Genomic DNA, 21,395 nt, shown 5'->3' with positions numbered 1-21,395 from the left:
AAATAAGGCCTACATGAGTCATGGGTCATGGAAAAACAAATTGTATTTTATTTAGAAAGTACCTATATGTTGTTCATAATCTTCAGTAAGCTGACCTCTAAGAGTCTATCTATTATAATAATTAATGTAGATTGACAGTTTACTTAGCAAATTGTACTTTTACCTTTAGGTTTTATGTCGGAAATATCTCACCCAATTTGTACTGAAACATAAGCATTTGAGCGTAATTAATGATGTTTACTGATTGTTAATCTTAAATATACCTACTTAATATTATGAAGGGCACTTATATTATTTTAGCGGACCGAGCGGATGTATATTTTTGTGGACCACTTTTTTATTTAAATAATTAAATTGTAATTCATTTCATAAAAGGTTATTACAATTAGGGATATAAGTAGATACCTCACCTATCTTATTACAAAGCATTACAAAAATGTCCAAAGGCCAAAGCCACGCTGATAAGACATAAGACCTTATAAACGACCTCATAAATATAAACGTTCACTGAAAAAAACCAAAGGCATTTCTCATAATTTTATTTCGTTACTGAGTTATCGTTTTGCACCGAATATCAATGAAATAAAAGCACGTTGTTGTTTGATAGATACATTTATATAAACATCGTCACATGAAACCAATATAGGTACTCGTAAACCAGATCACTGCTGGTATTGTCTTTAAATATCGTTCTTTCAACTGATAATATAGCCACAAAAACTCGCTGAGACTGCAGGTCGAGTCTTGATTTCAATTTCTTGATGATATATCATTGAATTAACTTTCAGAGCTCGTGATAGCTCTCAGAATAGCAACAGAACTAGTTGAAACTATGAATTTTATTGCTGAAATTATGTGAACAACATTGCTCTGTCTTCATAAATAAAATTTGAATAATTTATATTGCTTAGGCTAAAATGTGAAGAATTTTGTTGATAAATTGTTTATCTAGTATATTGACATTATGTCATATATGTTTTTAAAATGACGTAACATGAATACCAGCACAATGAAAATTTATTCCAATAAGAAATAACAAATCTTCAAACTTTTTTCATTTTAAGTGAATTAGGAAGCCGCTAATTACACTGATTTGGTTGTATTCATATATTTTATTAAATAATTTGTTATATTTTTTAAGTATTATGACTTGTGAATAAAAAGAAATCGAAATTTTAATGACTCTAGATCTCCGTGTGACGTTATTTATTTACCCTATTTATTTTGAACACAGTTTTTCACTGGTATCATCATTCGTATACGGATATGAATTTCTGTCAATATATATTCAAAATCGAAATGTCATACTGGGAGATCCTGGTACGCGTCCGCTTCGAACCAAGCCCAGCGGGCATCTGATTGAAAGGAGAATTTGACAGATATGGCGGATGTATGGAAATTTTACGAAAGTTTACGTTTACGATTGAATTTCTCTGTAGCCTTTAAGAGGAAAAATAGGAAAAGCCTGATTCGTTGTAGTCCAGTTATCTGGCTTTCGAAATCACTCGATTTTATAGCATGAGCATCGATTTTTTTATACAAATTTTACTAAACGCTGACACTCGTTCATCTCGTTTTAGGTACAACTTTGCATAAGTGTATTTATTATATTGTAAAATATTTCAGATTTTCAAGGGTGATTCGTTGTAAACACACTCTTTGGGATAATAATGACATTTATTATAATTTTTTTTATCAAGAGATGTGAACGCTAGCGACTAAACGGTGACTACCTTTTTCGCTGATTTTGCTCGATGCAGTCTTAAAGTAGTGAGAATCGCTGCGCAACGGAGATGTCGTAATAGCGATAGCCGAGATTAAGATGCAACTCCAACCGAGGAGCAGACTGGCACTGTAAACGATCCGGGAACAACGGGCGCCTTGTCGCGCTTCCCGTCCCGTCGGCCGCATTCGACGCAAATCAAACAAAACACTGTCCTCGTGTTACTGCACTGCGGGTACTCGTGGCCACGCTCGTTGTCGTCTCGTTAATGTAATCAACGTTTTATAGTAAAGATAAATGTCGCATTTGATAGAAGGAAGTTGAATTGGTTGGAGGAACCGCTTAGGTATTTTTGTGTACAGTCGCCATCAGATATATCGGAGCGGCCAAGGTGTTCACAATATCTGAACAAGCACTCTAACGCCTTGACAATTAGAGGCGTGCTCAGATATTTGTGAGCACCTTGGCCGCTCCGATATATCTGATGGCGACTGTACCTTTCTTCTTTAGTATAAACCAGGTATTTATATCGGTAAGGAGCAATGGAGAGAAATTATTCACACAATGCAACCACGTGTTCGCCAACCAAATAGGGTTTTCGTTCGTTTTTAAGGTTCCGTACCCAAAGGGTAAAAACGGGACCCTATTACCAAGACTGCACTGTCCGTCTGTCTGTCAGTCTGTCGCCAGGCTGTATCTTATGAATTATGAACCATGATAGCTTGAGTATATAACATACAAATACAAATGCATTTATTTCATTACTTTTACACGAATAGAACGATCATTGTTAATGTATAAGAAATAAAAGCATCGAAAGTCATCCATGACGAGATTGTGGAAGTTATGCCAGCAGGAATTATCGCAGACCGGACGATTCAATCGGCGCTCCGCTCCCGGCTCCATTGAGGGACTCCCACTAAATTAACGGGCGTCACCACCTCGCCCGCCGGCCCCGCTAAGCCGCGGATAAGCGTTTTAGCACGCGGTTAACATCCCGTAAAACATGCATCAAAGGCCATTTTAAAATGTTTCGTAATGGCCGTAGCTAAGTTAGAGTACTAACTTCAGAAACGAACACGACACCGCAACACATTAACCCCCTTATCCGTAAAAGAAAACTTAACAAAACTTTGTTAGTTAAAAGGTAGGTGTTAAGGTTCGACAATCGTATTTATAAATAGGCTCTGAGATTGGACTACCAGTTTGAAGTTTTTAAAAACACTACACGCACGACGTCTTACATTTTTAAATTAGTTATTAAATATCCTAAAAAGTGCAAAATGAGCAAAAGTTTGTTTTGATAAACAGTCTAGTCCCCTGTTCTAATTGCCGGCCCGTATCTTAATAATCGAAGAAAAAAAAAGAATAAGTGAATCGAAAGAATAAACAAACTATGAAACTACATAAAAGAAAAACCATGACTTGCAATTTCCTGCAAGTAGTCCCTATGCTCTATTATTAACATGAGTACGTTAAAGGATGTCACCACCGCATTGCAGGGGCGTAAATTGTAGGGTCAACGTCAACGCAATCGTGCGGTACGTTGCCCGCTGCGTCAAGTCGCTCGGGTGGCGCGGGTTACGACATTACCTACTGAAAAACGTAACCTCCCCACTGCTCAGGCTGCATGCTACTAGGGCTGGACAGCCTGTTCATTGATAGTCTGGTCGCGATGAACGCCGCGCGGTGCTATACGGCGATGCCGGGGCCCAAGCCCCTCCCTCTCTTTGGGAATTCTTGGCGATTCGCCTTAGGACAAAAACCATGGCAGACAAAAGCTTTGGACGTCACGCTGTGGACTCTGAGATCTTTAGCTGGTGACAGAGGAGCCGCTAAAGTGGCTAAGCTATTCGGACATCCGGACTTAGTATTCCCATTTTGCGCTGAGGAAACCGCGCGAGTTTACAGGCGAGAAGATGCTATGCCTTACAGAGCTGTAGCGCCGTGTCTTAGGCATTACAAGAATGAGCTGAGAAGGGACTTTTTCGGTGAAGAGCCCGGGTTGATAGGAGTGTAAGTAACACGAACCCTTTGAACCGGCTTGGACTTATGTACCCGTGTACAGCTCTTGATTGTAGAAAGTGCGTTTAAGACAGATTGTAAGTTAGTTATCTCCGCAGGCACGGAGAGCCGTGGTCCCGGTTCCGGTCCAAGGTGGCGAAAGCGCTGGCGGCGCCGGAAGCCGCTCGGGCCGCGGTGCCGGCTCTGGATTACGTCGCCGACGACTTCGTGAAAAGGTACGTTACGTTTATTTTACTTGTGATTTAGAAGAGTTGAATTTATTATCAAGATCAAGACACGCGGCAGCGTGTCAAGCCAAGTTCAAGCAAAGGACTAGGCTAGCTAAAGGCTAGCCAGCGCCAAGTGTAATATTACACGAACCACTTGGTGCCACTTTTGACCCTTCTATAACTCCAAACATCTTTAACGTAAACACATAAAACTACGTGTGTTTAATTATATCCATAAGGACATCTAGAAGCCCAAATTTCATGAAGCTAGCTCAAACGGTTATAAAGATATGAAGGTCAAAAAGTCGTAAATTTTAAGACTGACTGACAGACTTATAGTACCTAAACCTAACCTACTTCCAGATGACCTAGAAGGATGAAATTTGGAATCCAGCTCAGTTATTGTGTGAAAGCGTAGGAAAAAAACTAAAAATAAAAAAAAGTTATAAAATAGGGGGGGTCCCCATACAAAAAAAACATTTTTTATTGTGACTGACATATAAGTACCTAAACCTAACCTACTTCCAGATGACCTAGAAGGATGAAATTTGGAATCCAGCTAAGTTATTGTGTGAAAGCGTAGGAAAAAATCTAAAAATAAAAAAAAGTTATAAAATAGGGGGGGGTCCCCATACAAAAAAACCATTTTTTATTGTGACTGACACATAAGTACCTAAACCTAACCTACTTCCAGATGACCTAGAAGGATGAAATTTGGAATCCAGCTCGGTTATTGTGTGCAAGCGTAGGAAAAAATCTAAAAAAAAAGTTAATAAATAGGGGGGGGTCCCCATACAAATTTATTTTTTATTGTGACTGAAATATAGTACCTAAACCTAACCTACTTCCAGATGACCTAGAAGGATGAAATTTGGAATCCAGGTCGGTAATTGTATGTAAGCGTAGGAAAGAATCTAAAAATAAAAAAAGTTAAAAAATAGGGGGGGTCCCCATACAAAAAACCTGTAATACGCGCTAAACAACCGGCCAACGGTGTGTCGTTGGCGGCGCGCGGCTCCACATAATTAATACAAAGAACAGAAGTAAAAAACATGCAGCGGAAACACAAGAAAAAACATTAAATCTCAATACCTGCCTAGTTTTCTTTACAAAAAGTATTGATATCCCATCAAAAACATAAATGTAAAAAAGGAGAGCCAAGTTCAATACAAAAATTATGCTTGGCTGTGGGGTTCGCCGGAAAAAGAATGGAGATCTAAATGAGTGCCAAGTTCTATGCAAAATCCAAATATGTATTTATAGGAACAAAATAACATTATAAACAAGTATTAAACTCTATTTCTTTGCTTTATTGGATACCTATAACTATTGCTGTTATTTAAAAAAAATGTGAGATCTTAAAGTAGGTTAGATTTGGCTTGGCCAATAAATTTTTGTATTGAACTTGGCTCTCCTTTTTTACATTTATGTTTTTGATGGGATTAATATATATCTGATGAACTGTCAGAACGTTATTCTGCTCACTGTCTCTGATGTATTCTTTGACACGTTTAGAAGATAACATATTATGTCACCGACTTAATCGATTGTTTGGCTTGTAACTTAGACTATGATCTTTTACTTATGTCTTTAAATATAAGTGTTTCGCTTAAAGTTATTGTTGTACAAAGAAGCGGCCGTACAACCTGATTATTTATTATTCATTATTTTGACAGGCATCATAGCTAGTCTCCCTGTAACACTGGGTGCTATATCATCAAGTTACGCTACGGCATATTAAATAGACACTTACTTGCTCAAACGTGCTACTTAAACAAAAAATAGACACATCATTACGGAGCTCTTAACGGTTGAACTCGTTTCAAACACATCAAAAAATCAACTTACATAACTAAGGTAACGAGTTAATGAAACTTGCTGTACTATAATGTGTTTAGACGCCTCATTTATTCAGTAAAACAATAACTAGTTCAATAGTTTCGCGGTATGCATACTTCTACTTAAAGGAATCTCATTAATATGTTTGTTTAATTATAGCTTTTAAGGCGTTAGGTATATATAAGGTATATTACGGTAAGGAGATGTTGGACGAGTATGGCCTAGGCTGGGCAGTCTGTTCTCTCTGTAGAATCTCGGTTTAATGACCACATCCCGTTCTTCAGAGCGGCGGCGTCTGCACATTTGTTTTGAGCACTTTGTACATGACTCACTGTGGTTAACAACAAATCTCATTCATTGAAAAAGAAACGTTTCGTTTGAGTAACCTTTACGTAAGTACGATGTTTAGCGAGATATTCGCGTTGTTTACTTCTGTTTAAATGATAATGATGATATTTAAATACATTTTTAGAATGGAATGCATCGTCGATGAAAACCGCGAACTACCTACAGAGTTCCTTAGCGAATTGTACAAATGGGCGCTTGAATGTAAGTAATCTAAATTGCTCACATCCCAAAGCCAAAGATTCTTTTTGTGTTTTTAGTGTGTGAAAGTAATTAATTGAATTTTCTTTCTTACAGCGGTCGGAGCCTGGGCTTTGGGCACAAGGCTAGGTTGTCTCAGCGACGATGATAATGAAGCGAAAGAAATAATAAGATGCATACATGGATTCTTTCACAGCGTTCCTATCTTAGAATTATCTGCACCACTATGGAGATTATACCCTACCCCGGCATATAAAACTTATATTGAAGCTCTGGACGCCTTTCGGTCACTCTGTTTGAAAAGACTGACTGACAAAGGCGTATGTGCTCAAGTAGCGGCGAAATGTGGCGAAAAAGTAGCTACAATTTTAGCATTGGATTTGTTATTGGTTGGCGTCGATACGACGGCGGCCGCGGCTGCCAGTACCATGTATCTTTTGGCGAATAACACCAGAACTCAGATAAGACTGCAAGATGAATTGGATACAAATCTACCGACGGACAGAGTTTTAACGAGCAAAGACTTGGACCGACTTCCGTATCTCCGGGCGTGTATCAAAGAAGCTTTGCGGTAAGTTCCCTTAAGGACTGTATCGTTTATTATAAATACAACTTTACTTAGCCGTTTTTTCTGGTATTATGTTTTTATTAAAAAATTACACATATAGTTTAATTAGTGCTTTAATAATAAGTAACATTTCGTCCTGGGAGATCACGTAAAGCATATGGTTTGGACAATATTTACCCAATCCTCCCGAGTAACTACAACGATTTCGGACAAATACTACAAGAAAATTTACGGTTTGCGAACAAGATAAGTATTACACAAAAAAAATCGTACTATGTAAACAGCAATTACATATGATTCGTAAAGCGAAACATCTGGGCATAGTCTAATCATTTCTTTTAGTTGGAAAAAAAGTATTGGATCTGTGCTTGGTGGCCTTTTTGAAAATATGGCATGTTACTTACGACAACCCCGACTTTGGTATACAATATAACCATCATGGAGCGTTTCTATCGACCTGTTCTAGCCATGGTTCAACGCCATGAATGTCCGTTAGGCTTTGGATTTCGGTAGATTCTTTTAGCTGTTTCCGTCATTTCCCTGGCGTCAGAAATTGACGGGAATCCAAAATGTTGCATAAAAAGTCGTTTTCATGTAAAGATAAAATACACCACATTTATTCTGTGGATGTTCAATTGAGCAATCATGAAAAGGACACTTAGATGGCATATTTTGGCAGCATATTAACCTTTTGTTTCTTTAAATCGTACTAAGGAATCGGTGAAATAGTCTCAAATTAAGCTCGATAGGCTTGTCCGAATTACATTTGCTAGAAGGTATTAAAATCATCATAAAGTCCCTAAAATAAAATAAATGTAAAACATTCTTATATCAGATATGTCTTAAAAATACCCCCAGATTATACCTTAAGAACATAGTAATACAAAATAATACACACGTCAACAGTTAGACCAGGTTTTATCTGTATTTATAATAAACGATACAGTCCTTAATACCAATACAGTATATTATTCTAAGAACCTTATTTGCCTTTCCTATTATCAAACAAGCAACCGTCCGACTTCAACCCCATGTGATTATGGTCGCGCACGTAAAACTTTTTCTTGGAAAACCCGTCGGGGAAACCCCGCCCTAACAAGCCTTATGAATTATCATCAGCATTTAGCCCTCGGTCGCATAAAGGGGTAAGTTTGAGTTTGTCCTGTCATTTAGAAATTCAAGTAGCTCTTTACACCACCCCTTACGAGGTGGCGATTATCTGGAACAGGCATACAGAAGCAGTTTGCATAATATTTACATTAACGAGCTAACGCAGAGGCGATGTCCCAGCCAAACATGCGATCGACCTTACTAACCGATATCCCCGATCCTCATTTAATACAAGATATATTATCGTTAAATTTAACGTCCTGAATTACAACTTTACAATATAGTCCGATTAGTCCGCTGCAGAACAATATGTTCAATATACATATATAGAACTAGGACTTTAAAGCCAACTAACTACACTCGTATTTGTAAATCGCTACTAGAGTAAACTCTAGTTTGAGGGTGCATATTTAATATGATAACCGCCTAATTATATAATTCGAATACTTTTATCGATAAGAGTGGGCTATTTTCAATAATGTAACAAATTAATGCCTAATACTGTTAATTTATGTACTGTAGCTATTTAAAAATGCTACTGCACATTTGACTCTACAGCGAGCTGAAAATTACACGAACACATTATGAATGGTTTAATTCATAAAGTGGGCATGCTCCACCACGTAAAAGGCCAAAATAAAATAAAGTTTCTCAAGAGAGTAACGTGTTAATGCAGTAATATGCTAAGCAAAACGAACAAGACGCACATATTCACGTTTCTGGGCTCGCTGCGGTCTTACCGACCTACATTCGCGACTTTTGCTAATACCGGCGTAGGATTAATATGAAAACCACATTAGATCATTCCATGCCATTAACTTCGTTCGCTCCATATCATCCTTTTGAACCTTTTAACCCGACTAACCAAGAATGAAGAATGTAGTCAGTCAGTAGAGGTCTTGTTGATGTTAACAATAACATAATATTCTTAGATACGTAATATTTTTATGAAGATTAAGGTAGCAGTCTGTATAATTTACTTGTTTTGCTTGCCCCTGGTTTTAGTAATGCGAGTCGACCACTGATGGTCGGTGTTACTTTACATTATTTACACCAACATGTTTCACGCACACTGCATATATGCCAAGTAATTCATAACTCTACGTAATGTGGTATCGAATCATGAGTCATGACAGAAGTCCTGTGCCCAGCGGTGGAGTTTGTGTTTGTGCCAAGCGGGGCGGACCAAGAAGAAGCCTCGACTGTATAAGATAAGACTACGGGATTGTAACTAAAACAAAATGTATATCAATCTTCTTCTTCCTCGCGTTATCCCGGCATCTCGCCACGGCTCATGAGAGCCTGGGGTCCGCTTGACAACTAATCCCATGATTTGACGTAGGCACTAGTTTTTACGAAAGCGACTGCCATCTGACCTTCCATCCCAGAGGGTAAACTAGGCCTTATTGGGATTAATCCGGTTTCCTCACGATGTTTTCCTTCACCGAAAAGCGACTGGTAAATATCAAATGATATTTCGTACATAAGTTCCGAAAAATCATTGGTACGAGCCGGGGTTTGAACCCGCGACCTCCAGATTGCAAGTCGCACGCTCTCACCGCTAGGCCACCAGCGCACAAAATGTATATCAATATTATAAATTAATAGCTGTGCCCAATCATGCTGTGCAGTATTTTGTTTGTAAATTTAGACAATAGGTAAACATAGATGAAAACGACAAATAGGCTGTAAGGACCTTGTTTTAAATTTGTTTAAATAACAATGCCCTTTTAGGAGCTATTTTGCAAACGGATTTGCTAATTTAATATATACACTTGCACTTGTAACGGCGAGCATGAAACTTGCACAACCATCACATTGTAGTATTACCATGGTACGAGTACCTATACCTATACTGCCTACGTCAAAGTTGGTAATGAGATAAATAAATAAAAAGGACATACAGTATACACGCTATCGAGCAATTAACAAATTGTTAAATCATGGCATGTGACAGTTGAAGAGGTTTGATATGACGTAATAAATAGGATATTTGATTCCTATAGTCCGACAAGAAATTGTAGAAAATTATAGGGCGCCACTTCCTACGTAGGTAACTGTTACGTTTTTGACGTTAAATGCTTAAACACGGCAACAATTTAGTATGGATTGTTTTTAGTTCCATTTTATTTAATTTCTACTATTATATGTCGCACTATAAGTAGCAACTCAAACTCTTAAATCAATATACAGTTCGTCTATAAATGTTCGGCGTACCACAGGAAACGAGAGGTAAGTAGGATATTGGATTTTGTAAATATGCCGATCTTATTCGAGACCAAGCATAGTAAAACTAGCTTTATGTCATCGGCAGCTATACTAATACAAGAATGTAAACAGGGATTAGAATTAAGTAATAATGGCTGATGTCATGTGACTAGGGGGCCTCGATCGCTAATATTACTTTTGGCTATTGGCGTTTTCTATCAACGGTTTTCAATTTGGCTAGGCCCCTAGGTAAGTCCACCACCGTTGTTACATACAAACGTAGCAACGTTTCCGTTTGTACGATAAATATTAAATAAAACAATTTATGACCGAGAACGGTAAAGAATTATTCCGTTGATATGTATGTTGTATAATAGTACATTACTACAGAGGCCGGGACGAAAGGGGTTGCCGGCCGAAGACATATAGGATAGGTCTGAGCGCGGGCAACCCCATTTCCCGCCGAGGTATGTATAGTGCTTTTCTCAAACATGCAATGAAATAAATAAAATAAAAAATCCACGAAACCCAAGTTTTATTTATAGAAAAAACTAAAAGTAAACTACACCCAATATATAACCAACACGTACCTATATCATTATCACGCGTATGTTTTACACGACTCGGGTATTTTTACTACCCGTATATTTTCATGTATCTTTGATTTTTTCGCCTTATATCCGTCTGACTGTCGTTTTCGTCACATAAGTTTACATAGTCTTTCATGTTGATATCATGTTTCACATACATCATTGCTTTATGCATGGAGTAAATAAGTATAATTTCCACAGTGTTGACGAATTTGTAGTTACATTCATTTAAAATATGGCACAAAACTGTTTCTAATAAACTGTAAGCCATTTTTCTTAGTTTCTCAAATAATAAAATTGCCATAAGCAACCATATACATACTTCGTCTTTGACTTGGCGGCAGAGGCAGCAAGTTATTTAAAATCAATTCTGCTTACGCTGCCAATTCCAACACCTACGATTACAATTAATATTAATTTCATTATTTCGTCGGTCGTCATATTAAAGTCAAAAAATCAACAACGCACCATAAATCCAATAAAACAGAATGAATATTTTTCAACTTTACCTCCATAACAATTTAAAAAATATAACTACGAGGGTTGCACTGAAAATGTCGGGAATAGAGAATACTGTCGCATCTAGACAGTCAATCTTTATTTTAATGCATACTTAATCTCAAACTGACCACGCATATAAATTTTCTTTTGAAAGTAATCATTCTGTAATGCATACGGCTCATAATCCCAAAGTCCTTTTTGTATGGCGATTTTGGAGCCTTAGTGGTTTTGTATGAAATTCGTGGAGTAGCCAACGGAATTGAAGTTTTTTTTACATATATATATATATATAATATTTTTTTACTGTTGTCATATGAATATTTAGGAATGTCGAAATCTGCCGATATGCAACTTTTTTGGCAGTCTTTTTAATTAACAGCACAAATGCGATTTTAATTTTTGACGTCGCTTTGGAATGACATGCTTCTTTAAGATCAGCTATGGGATAAAATGAAAGTGACTTTCATATTTAATTTTAACCGCAAACGAGCGTACGATGAACTCTAGTTCATAAAAAAATAACAGAAGCCCATTGTAACTTTTATTTGTTCGCTGAGGGCATATTGAAAACCGTTTAAAAATTTGATCGGAAAAATCACTTTGCCAAAAATTCAAATAATGTTCGACATACAATTTTCAAATTGCCAGTAATTCTTAAATACAAATGACAACCAAATGAAATATACCTTAAAAGTTTTATAAAGAGTTACATTTTTATAAATTATATGCCTCTTTCTATTATGTTATTTCTAAGTGTCCCATTCCCGAATATTTCAGTGCGACCCTCGTACGCGTGTTTGAGTAGACCTTTTTACCGCTAACGTTTAGATGAAATATTTTAAATGTTTTTATTTGTGTAGTTAAATTTATAATTTAAAATTATAAAATTAAGGAATGTATTACTTATTAAGTTCATGTTGATTTTATACAAATAAAACTGCAAATTATAGCAAACATTGTTTTTTGTTTTTTTTATATAGGCGTAGTGGCAGAGTGTCATTACGAACCATAAAGCATATACCTACTGCCTCTAGTTTTTTTTATGGATGAATGCCACGATGCTGTGTCACAAATATCTGTGAAATGAAAATTAAAAAAGAGGACTTTGCCGGCCTAGACCTGCAAGATGTGTATGAAATTCCATTAACGACCTTTTGTCCTAGCCGCACCTGAAACGTCATACTTCGCAGCCTATTATAAGGAACATAACATCAATATTTCATTGCATGTTTGAGAAAATATATTAATTATATCGTACTACGTGCCTACTAACGAACATTTATATGACTAATGGCTATAACTAATATGGTAACAAACCATCTCGGACTAGTCATGAGTCATTTACCATTTTACCTGATTGAAATTATGTGATTCATTGTACAACGCATAGATTCCAGTTTAACGATTTATCTTCTTACCATGTAGAACTAAGTGGAGTTGTAAACCTAGCGAACCCCCATGGCTCCGCCATTTAGAAAAAAAAAAACTAAAGTGAATCGACAAAAATCTACATTATTAAAAATCTAATTATTGAACCTGTCGGGCTAAACATGATTAGCGCGACAGTGAATAAAAGTAACCGAGGACGTTTAGTGAAAAATTATGTACAATGATTGTAATATTACCTACTAGCAGAATAGATAAACTAAAAAATATATTTTTATATTACAGAATCAAACCCGTTATATTGGGCAACGGACGTTGTATACAATCGGACGCCGTAATCTCTGGATACGAAGTGCCTAAAGGGGTATGTTACATTTGATTCTTTGTTTTGCACAAAGATCCTTTGATAATTGAAGATGACTGTAAAAAAACTCCGTAAACATTAATTAGTTGAATAGCCGAAGGCGTAGAAATCCAGGTACCGTCTTGGGTCGTCCCATTCGTTTTTCGTCAAGTTCTTAAAGTAGTCCTATTCTGCTTTCGTCACTCATTCTACATTCGTCACAATCCTCGGTGGCTTTCAATGTAGAATGAGTGACGAAAGCAGAATAGGACTAATTTAATAACTTGACGAAAAACGAATGGGACGACTTAAGACGATACCGAAATCCAGACGGAGAAAAATATCGCGAAAGTAAACTTTTAATTAATGTTTATAAGGTATCAATAAAAACAACTCTTGCGAAGCACTATTGAAACTTCAGTAGGCACCTAAATATTAGCATCATCACCAACATTCTCATCAACCTCATGAACCTAACCAGAAAATATACACTGCTGAAGATAATCTCCCAATTAACCTCCATAATAATCGAATCCTTGCTTGATAGTCTACAACTGTACATCCACCTTTACTCTGACAAGACCATTGGTTCTTGTACATCTTGTAGTTTCTAATAATAATTTCAATTTGTTACTTTTCAGTGTCACGTCGTTTTTCCGCATTATATCCTGTCAAACGAAGAGCGCTACTTCCCGTCGCCACAGGAATACGTACCCGAGAGGTGGCTGAGAGATGACGTCACGGACAAAACCACCCCAAGCATTGACCAACGATGTCCCGTCACTGGATCTGGCCACGATGAAAGTGGCAAGCAAGATTCATTGTGCGAACACGATAAGGCTCAGAAAGTGTGGAGCAAGCAGAAAGAAATCGGGATACACCCTTTTGCGTCTCTGCCGTTCGGCTTCGGCCGGCGGATGTGCATCGGTAAAAGATTTGCAGAGGCTGAATTGCAGTTATTATTGGCAAAGGTACTTCAGCGTTCGTTAATGTTTAACGGCGCGATTCGGGAAATGTATTAGACATTCGCTAGATATGAAATAGTAACGATATGTGACGTTCCACGACAAAAGGTGCCCTATGGCGGTTGGTGCTTACGCTGTTATTAACGCCGCTCCAATATGATTGCGGCCATTAGGTACCTTTTGTCGTGGAACGTCACATATCGTTACTATTTCATATCTAGTGAATGTCTAATTCATTTCCCGAATCGCGCCGTAAATTAAAATCATAAGCCGTATCTCCTTGTAGAGGCGCCAGAGTACCTACCGCGAACCACGTTCGACGTGTTGCCTCCCTGTCGCACTTGTAAGTTCGTACGTAAGTGTAACAGGGAGGCAACACGTCGAACGTGGTTCGCGGTAGGCTCTCAGATTACCAGTTCGTCGGATATATATCAGCCTGTCAGTTGTTCGGAACTGTCACCTTTTGCGTTTAACTAAGTGAGAGGCTGATATCGTCCGGCGAACTGGTAGTCTGTGGGCCCCTTGAAAACATTGCAGTATATAATAGTGACGCGAAAAGGTTATGAGTACATCTTCTCTTTTCAGACTTTTCACCGCTACGAAGTGTCATGGCGCTACGGAGAGCTGACGTACAGCGTGACTCCAACTTATGTGCCTAACGAGCCACTTCAGTTCACTCTCAGCCCCAGAAATGAGCAGCTTAAAGAGTAGATTATCTATCTTTTGCGCAGAGTAACGCTGAATGTTTCTCTACGTAAGATTCAAGGTTATTGAATGTCTAGAGTAATTAACGTGTTATTAAACCTAGTTTTAACGTATCTAAAAGAGGCTAGAAGACAAGGTATTGAAGGTATAATAGGATAGATAAGTTCATAGAATTACACCAATCCCTTAATCCGACGGCATAAACGAATTAAGCCACCTGACTGATTAAATTTCGAGTGACGTAAAATGTTGCATTAGTAACAGATGCCAATGTTAATGGAGGCTTTGTTATAGAAATAGAATTTAGACTATTCTAGACAGAATCTAGGTTAGAATGTACCACCGTTGTTAAATAATAAAATAACTAATTAGCAACCCCATGAAACCGAGCTTGCATCAAGCTTATAAATAAAATCGATAATCTACACGAGTGTGCATGAGTGAACATACTCGAATACATGGATATCGGCAATGTGTAGATGTAGAAGTACATTAGTTAGTTTATCTAAATCGATGATTCACTGTTTCATTAAAAGCTGATAAGCCGGCCCGACACTCTCGTTTATCGATTGCTGGGGAGAGAACAATAATTGATTCAAAAGAGTAACTGAGCTTACTATTTGTGTCAAAATCGGTGACTTTTTTTTTAATAATAATAATAATAAATGTATTTTATTCTGATTACTTTGTGTGTGTTCTCAAGTTGTGTTTTTAAAACACGTCTTTTAAAGTTATTTTTAGGAAATTCGGAAGATCGAGTATCATAAGAGATATCCTGCATTCAATAAATTAACTAAATGCACTTTACATTGCTGTTTTATTAATTGCATTATACCTGCGATCTAATTTTTAAAAGACTTAGTTTCAGAAGAAGCTATCCCTTTAGGTTGACAGTTAGCTGTGTAGTACAACATGAGAGGCCGAGAGGAATTCGGCCCGCCAATACGATGTTTTAATATTACAAAACAAATAATTACGCTGCGACAGTCGAAACACGCCTTAATTTCATGCCAAGTGCTACGTCAAGTATCCTATGGGACATGTATGCATTTTCGCTGCAATGTTAGCGTGGTCGGAGTCTACCTCTGTGGCGCGTTTGCAACATAACGGCGTTCAAGTTTACACAAAAGGCCTACCCATACGATGGAACTGGCAACGGGCACACTTACTATTTGGCTGAATCATTGAGCTGGTACTCGTTGGAGCGGCCGAAGCACTCCTGGACGCCGGCGTCGGCCCAGAGCCTCTTCATCGCCGCCAGCACCTCCTCGCTGAATGGCTCTGTGTCCTTCATCCGTTGGATCACGTCGAACACCATCTTAGCGTCGCTCAGTATGCGAATTTCCCTACCCATAATACAATGGAACTGGTAACGGGCACACTTACTATTTGGCTGAATCATTGAGCTGGTACTCGTTGGAGCGGCCGAAGCACTCCTGGACGCCGGCGTCGGCCCAGAGCCTCTTCATCGCCGCCAGCAACTCCTCGCTGAATGGCTCCGTGTCTTCCATTCGCTGGATCACGTCGAACACCATCTTGCCGTCGCTCTGTGAAAAGACGTGGGACATTGATTTTACGAGCATAGGTACAGTATGGATGAATGAAACAGTTATACTTTTAGGTAATGAAGTTGTATCTTAAAATATGTATATAAATTGTTAAGGCTCGATGTTATATTTAAAATTTTACGTTAGTACATAACCTCGCCCGCTTAGCAACTTCTGCTGCTGACTGTACCATAACGCGGTAATTTCCATTAATGGGCGTGTACCGCGTGTAGTAACGCGCATCTCAAACGTCTAATTATTTAATTAATAATGTCTACATAATTATGAATATCAGTGTATTTTAATAAAATAAAACACCATATATACATAGTAGTAGTATAGTAGTCGTTATAACGTAATAAACCAAATGGAATAACTGTGAGGTTTGTTTCAAAGTTTATAACCATGTTGAAAGTTTTATTGTTTATTATAAAAGGGTATGAACTCGTATAAAATATATGTTCGTATTCGTAATCATTTCGCCTGCAGCATAAAGCTGTATATAAGGAATATCGGTTCAACAAATGCTACTAGATTTTTATTATTCAATTTATTCTGTTAGTCACGATCCCTTTGTGATTTTACACGCATAATGTAGGAATAGTCTAGTTACGTATAAGGCAATAGCCGTTTGAGAGGTCTTTCCAGAACTAGCAAGCTAATACGATTAGCATTTTAGTGAACAGACTTGTTATTCCTACTCTCGCTCGCCAACCGCCTTCGTTTAGGGCCAAAGGGCCTACCGCGAACCACGTTCGACGTGTTGCCTCCCTGTCACACTTACGTACGCACATACAAGTGCGACAGAGAGGCAACACGTCAAACGTGGTTCGCGGTAGGCCTTTAGGCAGTAAAGGATCCTCTCCTCTCGTTGCGTAATTCCACTTGTGACTAAAGAAAAGCAGCCAGCTTGGGGGAGTCCTATTATTTTTTGCAATCACGACGCCATCATAGCAAATCAAGTTAACACAACGGCAATGCGGCGTAAAATCCTACGCTGAAACAAATACTTGTTCGGGCGTGTGTTGCGGGTGCAGAGGGATTTGGTGAGATACGTTTGCAATTATGACGGGTGGCGGAGTGAGAAAGCAAGGGAGGCAATTCCTGTCACGTACCACCGCAGACGAGTAACCAGTATACGCTTGGTCTCCGATTAGGGGTTACTGTTACGGATCTAGAGGTCACAGTTACGCTGGGTGGTTCGGTGGGTTATGTCGGAAAGGCGAACGCTCTGCGAGTACAATAGTACAGTACAGGACCAGAACGCATGCGTGGCCGGACCGCGGAACCCGGCCTCGTCATTCACAACCCTCCAGTATTGCCATAATAATCATGTGAAATACATTTTGTGTTTATACAAATCTTAGGCAGCCGACACAACAAATTTTCTTCTGTAGGTTTGGCATTTCTTATACAGTCTGGGATTATTTTAGCAATCGTTACTTTCTTGCTTTTGTAAATCGCCGATTGGTAAATTTAGGCATGTAATTAATTTTCCACTTCTCAACCTGTTTGTTACCCTCCGTTTAGGTGCAGGGTTCGAATGTTTCTACTTGCTCCGGTCATGGGGTGTCCTGGGTCACATCCATCAGTCTAGGTTAGTATGGGTTATGTTAACGGAAGGATCGGAGTTACATAGAGAAATTTTGCATCATTATATATGTACTCGTATTTTCTCATTCAGACTTCCAAACTTCAACTATTTTACAAATTTTTTGAACTAGCATATGGCAACATTAGAACACCCATTCGCGCCCGCCACCCTAGCTCGATATCTACATGCTGCACTTTTATTTACATTCGCCATTTATTCGTCTCTCTTATTTAAATAACGTTTTACGATCCGTTTGCCTATGGTAACTAAAGTGAAAAATGGCCGTGATATCCGATTAGCGAATTTAGACCTTTGGCCACGCATGACCCCTGGCAATTTGAACCCTTTTTATGCATAATTTTGGTTTTCACGTCATTACTATGATGAAGGTGGTTTATATTGATCAAACATTAATGTGGCCACTGACGAGCCTTCCAAGTTCCAACAATCCAAATAGCGTGGCTGCAATCCAAAAAGGGTCCGTGAATGTCAAAAACGTACAATGTTTAATATTAGGATGCCGTCTATTTGGATAAATCCATTGTAACGTTATCCATTTGGAAGGCTCGTCAGTGGCCTTCTTTACATTTAAATCAATTAAGTGAACAAAGTAGTTCGCTACATACACCTACACTGATATCGGTCCGTGTTTTAGCTTCAAGATTTTCTGCGACACCCTACCAGAGTTCATCATGAGCTTTAATGGTCTAGTCTTTAATGAAACTGTCCACACTTCTGTTACATATAGGTACCGATGGTTATTATTTTGCACAATGGGAAATCCCGGTGATGACTCAACGCTTAACGGAAGATTCGTGGTGTTTGTTTAAAACTGCAGTTTGTGGCTTACTTTATTTTCATCTATACCAGCAGCGGTATCATGGTCGCGTTTTTATCACCTGTCATGTTATGCGTCACTTTCGCACTTACATACTTGTTAGAACGTGACAGGGATGTTGACAAATGATAGAGAGCCGGCCATCTTAGCCCTTCTGGTTATTTTATTATAATGTTTTAACCAACGATTAGACTACACAGTCTAATAGGTACACATAACAAGAAACATCAGAGGTATAAATTATGAAATAAGTATTTAAAAATATTAATTATACAATGTTTAAAATTGCATACTGGATTATGATATAAGATTTTTTTTACCAGGCTGACATAAATTCCCTACAATCATTTCACATTACAACAAAGCCCTTTAGTTCTGGTTAATCCGGTAAAATAAATTAAAATTATTTGGTACATAGAGTCACGAGCTAGGCCGCCATTAATGAGTTTAGTGAGCTATGAACCAACACGCCCGGCCGTCACTCGGCGGTATCTCCGCTGATAACGCTTTGAAGGGTTAGATTGACGTTGCCATTCATAAGTAGGAACAAAGGGAGACAGGCTTTTCATACGTGCTGTATAGGCAAAAACTTAACATTGTCACTTGGTGCATAATTTAATCCTAAGGAGCTTCAGTTTTCAAGGGAAGCCGTGTACTGATAAGAAAAGTACTAGAGATAACAAATTAATCGTTATTTGGTGTATAAGGGAGAAAAAATTAATAGCTGGGTCAATTTTTGAAGAGGGTGTTTTTTCGACATTGAAACGATTGCAAGTAAGTATCTTAGCATGGTGCATGAGAAAATTAAAATGTGTATCAATTAATCAAGTTACTGGAGTTACATATATGTAGCTAACAAAAGTAGAGAATCAAGGCTATCTAACAATGTTTTAGCGGCTACAGTATAGAGATCTGTCCTGTACCCGTGTTTACGATGTAGACGTAAAGCGAGAGATATCTTATCAGTGGTCGTTCGAGCTCAAGCGATGAGCGTCACTTGCGTTACGCAATTTTTTAGCACAATTATTTATTAGCACAATCAATACAACCCTTTATTTCTAATCTAGAAACTCTAGGTTAGTAGTTAAGTTAGTATTGCCAACGACACCCCATTTCAGATGTCAAAGTCCGCATTGGTAGCGTCTTAAAAATATTAACACCGCTTATTTATTTATTGTCTGCGATAATCAAAACGTAGGTAGAGATTAGAGAACGTATTGTTTTAAAGGATGTACATTTAAGGTAAAGTTCTGGTTGACCTTATTCGTTTTGAATCTGTTCTAGAAATGAACCCGTAAATTATGACACATTATATTTTAAGTATAACGATGGAAAGCTACATAGAATATAGATATATACAGGTGTTATGAAATAATATAAATAATGAAGGGGTGAGTTGTTGCGAAGCCGTGTTATTGTAGTGGAATTGGGGAGAGAATGAGACAAGACAGGACCATACCTCGCCTGATGCGGTTCGGACAGTTATGTCGTTATGTTGTGTAGTCATGAATCTACCGGAATATCGAGGAAGATGGGGGCGATTTTCTACATGTCTACCTTATTCAAAATCTCATTTTGGTATCGCATCATTCGCAGCCATCTACCCCTGCTCGCTCACGAAACCTAGATTTGCTGAGGATTCCAATATCATCTCATTATAAATTCTATTACTATTGGCTACGGTACAGACGAATGTCCGACAAACAATGCATTAAGCTGCAGCAGACTCGTGAATAAATACTTACTATTGATCATACGAACAGCATTGGTTGGAATTGAAACCGCTGCAGTTACACGAAACTGAATATTGCTACCATTTCGAGACGTGAAATATTACTCCAAGGTATGGTGGGAATTGAAACATGGGTTCTTTGCAGGAGAAAACTCAATGTGCCTTGTCACTTTGGAAATAAGAACGAATGCCATATGAAATCTTAAAGGATAAAACCTTTACAATCTTTGCTATTTAACCTGATTGTTACTCTCATGGCTGGGACGAATCTAACGACTGTCACATTTCGACTGCTGGGCGTAACCAAGAGATGTACATTGTACGTACATTCCAGCTAAAATTACCGTTTTCCCCATATGCTTGATCTTTGACATGGACAATTTCTTGAACGTTCTACAGCACTACATACTTTACTTATTTCACTATTATTATTGTAGGTACTATTACTTATTCCATGCAATTAAATGCATGTCATCGCTACTTTATGAATGAATTCTGACTACTTGTGTTTATTGTGTTACAATCGATATTTATGCAATTAGAGCTATACCAGCATAGACTAAACTTTCGGAAATCGCAAGGGAATTGGTCTGGCGGCGAATCGGAACGGCGACGCTGTGCTAAAGACCTCGATGTATGTGATCATAAGTATCGATTTCTGTACGATATTAGTATGTACATGTTTTCTTATCTCATTCTGCGCCAATCCAAAACGTTCTATCCCGTCCAATAATATGTATGTATCAACTTTTAGCTGTACCAGTAACTTGTTAAGTCGTACCAGTAATCTGACAGATAAAACTCGTCATCTCATCGCACAAGTCGTCGCCGTCATCATTTCCTCTATTTGTACTAAAGGCAATCATAGTCATAGAAATAAATAGGATATCAGCCTAAGGTTCTTCACTAATTTTACTGTGTTCACTATTCCGCACGTCTAGTTTACATGGAATGTTGCTAAAACTT

The 21,395-nt window shown here is 38.1% G+C and overlaps 2 protein-coding genes across 3 annotated transcripts in view; one reads left to right on the top strand and one right to left on the bottom strand.

Annotated features, from left to right (window-relative positions):
* LOC134671908 (guanine nucleotide-binding protein G(o) subunit alpha) overlaps window positions 1-21,395 on the bottom strand; it is a 66,079-nt gene that overhangs the window by 24,475 nt on the left and 20,209 nt on the right. For both annotated transcript variants that reach the window (XM_063529767.1, XM_063529768.1), the window contains exons 4-5: window positions 16,257-16,265; window positions 15,888-16,039 (exon numbers count right to left, since the gene is read on the bottom strand). In XM_063529767.1, the coding sequence (XP_063385837.1) occupies window positions 15,888-16,039; window positions 16,257-16,265 (161 nt within the window). The remainder of the gene's footprint in view (window positions 1-15,887; window positions 16,040-16,256; window positions 16,266-21,395) is intronic.
* Window positions 3,151-14,767, top strand: LOC134671907 (probable cytochrome P450 49a1). The gene is made up of 7 exons (XM_063529766.1): window positions 3,151-3,739; window positions 3,847-3,963; window positions 6,269-6,345; window positions 6,439-6,913; window positions 12,991-13,069; window positions 13,690-14,019; window positions 14,599-14,767. Exons 1-7 carry the CDS (start codon window positions 3,354-3,356, stop codon window positions 14,722-14,724), a joined length of 1,590 nt encoding a protein of 529 aa, XP_063385836.1. The 5' UTR covers window positions 3,151-3,353; the 3' UTR covers window positions 14,725-14,767.

The sequence above is a fragment of the Cydia fagiglandana genome, chromosome 16 (genome assembly GCF_963556715.1).
Source record: "Cydia fagiglandana chromosome 16, ilCydFagi1.1, whole genome shotgun sequence".
Classification (NCBI taxonomy): domain Eukaryota; kingdom Metazoa; phylum Arthropoda; class Insecta; order Lepidoptera; family Tortricidae; genus Cydia; species Cydia fagiglandana.
The sequence above is the reverse complement of the archived record's forward strand: the minus strand, read 5'-3'. Positions and strand labels throughout refer to the sequence as shown.

Excerpts from the sequence above, each read along its gene's own strand:
- LOC134671907 (XM_063529766.1), top strand. The coding sequence starts at position 3,354 with ATGCTACTAGGGCTGGACAGCCTGTTCATTGATAGTCTGGTCGCGATG. Across the intron at positions 3,964-6,268 it reads GCCGACGACTTCGTGAAAAG|AATGGAATGCATCGTCGATG; the intron begins GTACGTTACGTT and ends ATACATTTTTAG. Across the intron at positions 6,346-6,438 it reads GTACAAATGGGCGCTTGAAT|CGGTCGGAGCCTGGGCTTTG; the intron begins GTAAGTAATCTA and ends TCTTTCTTACAG.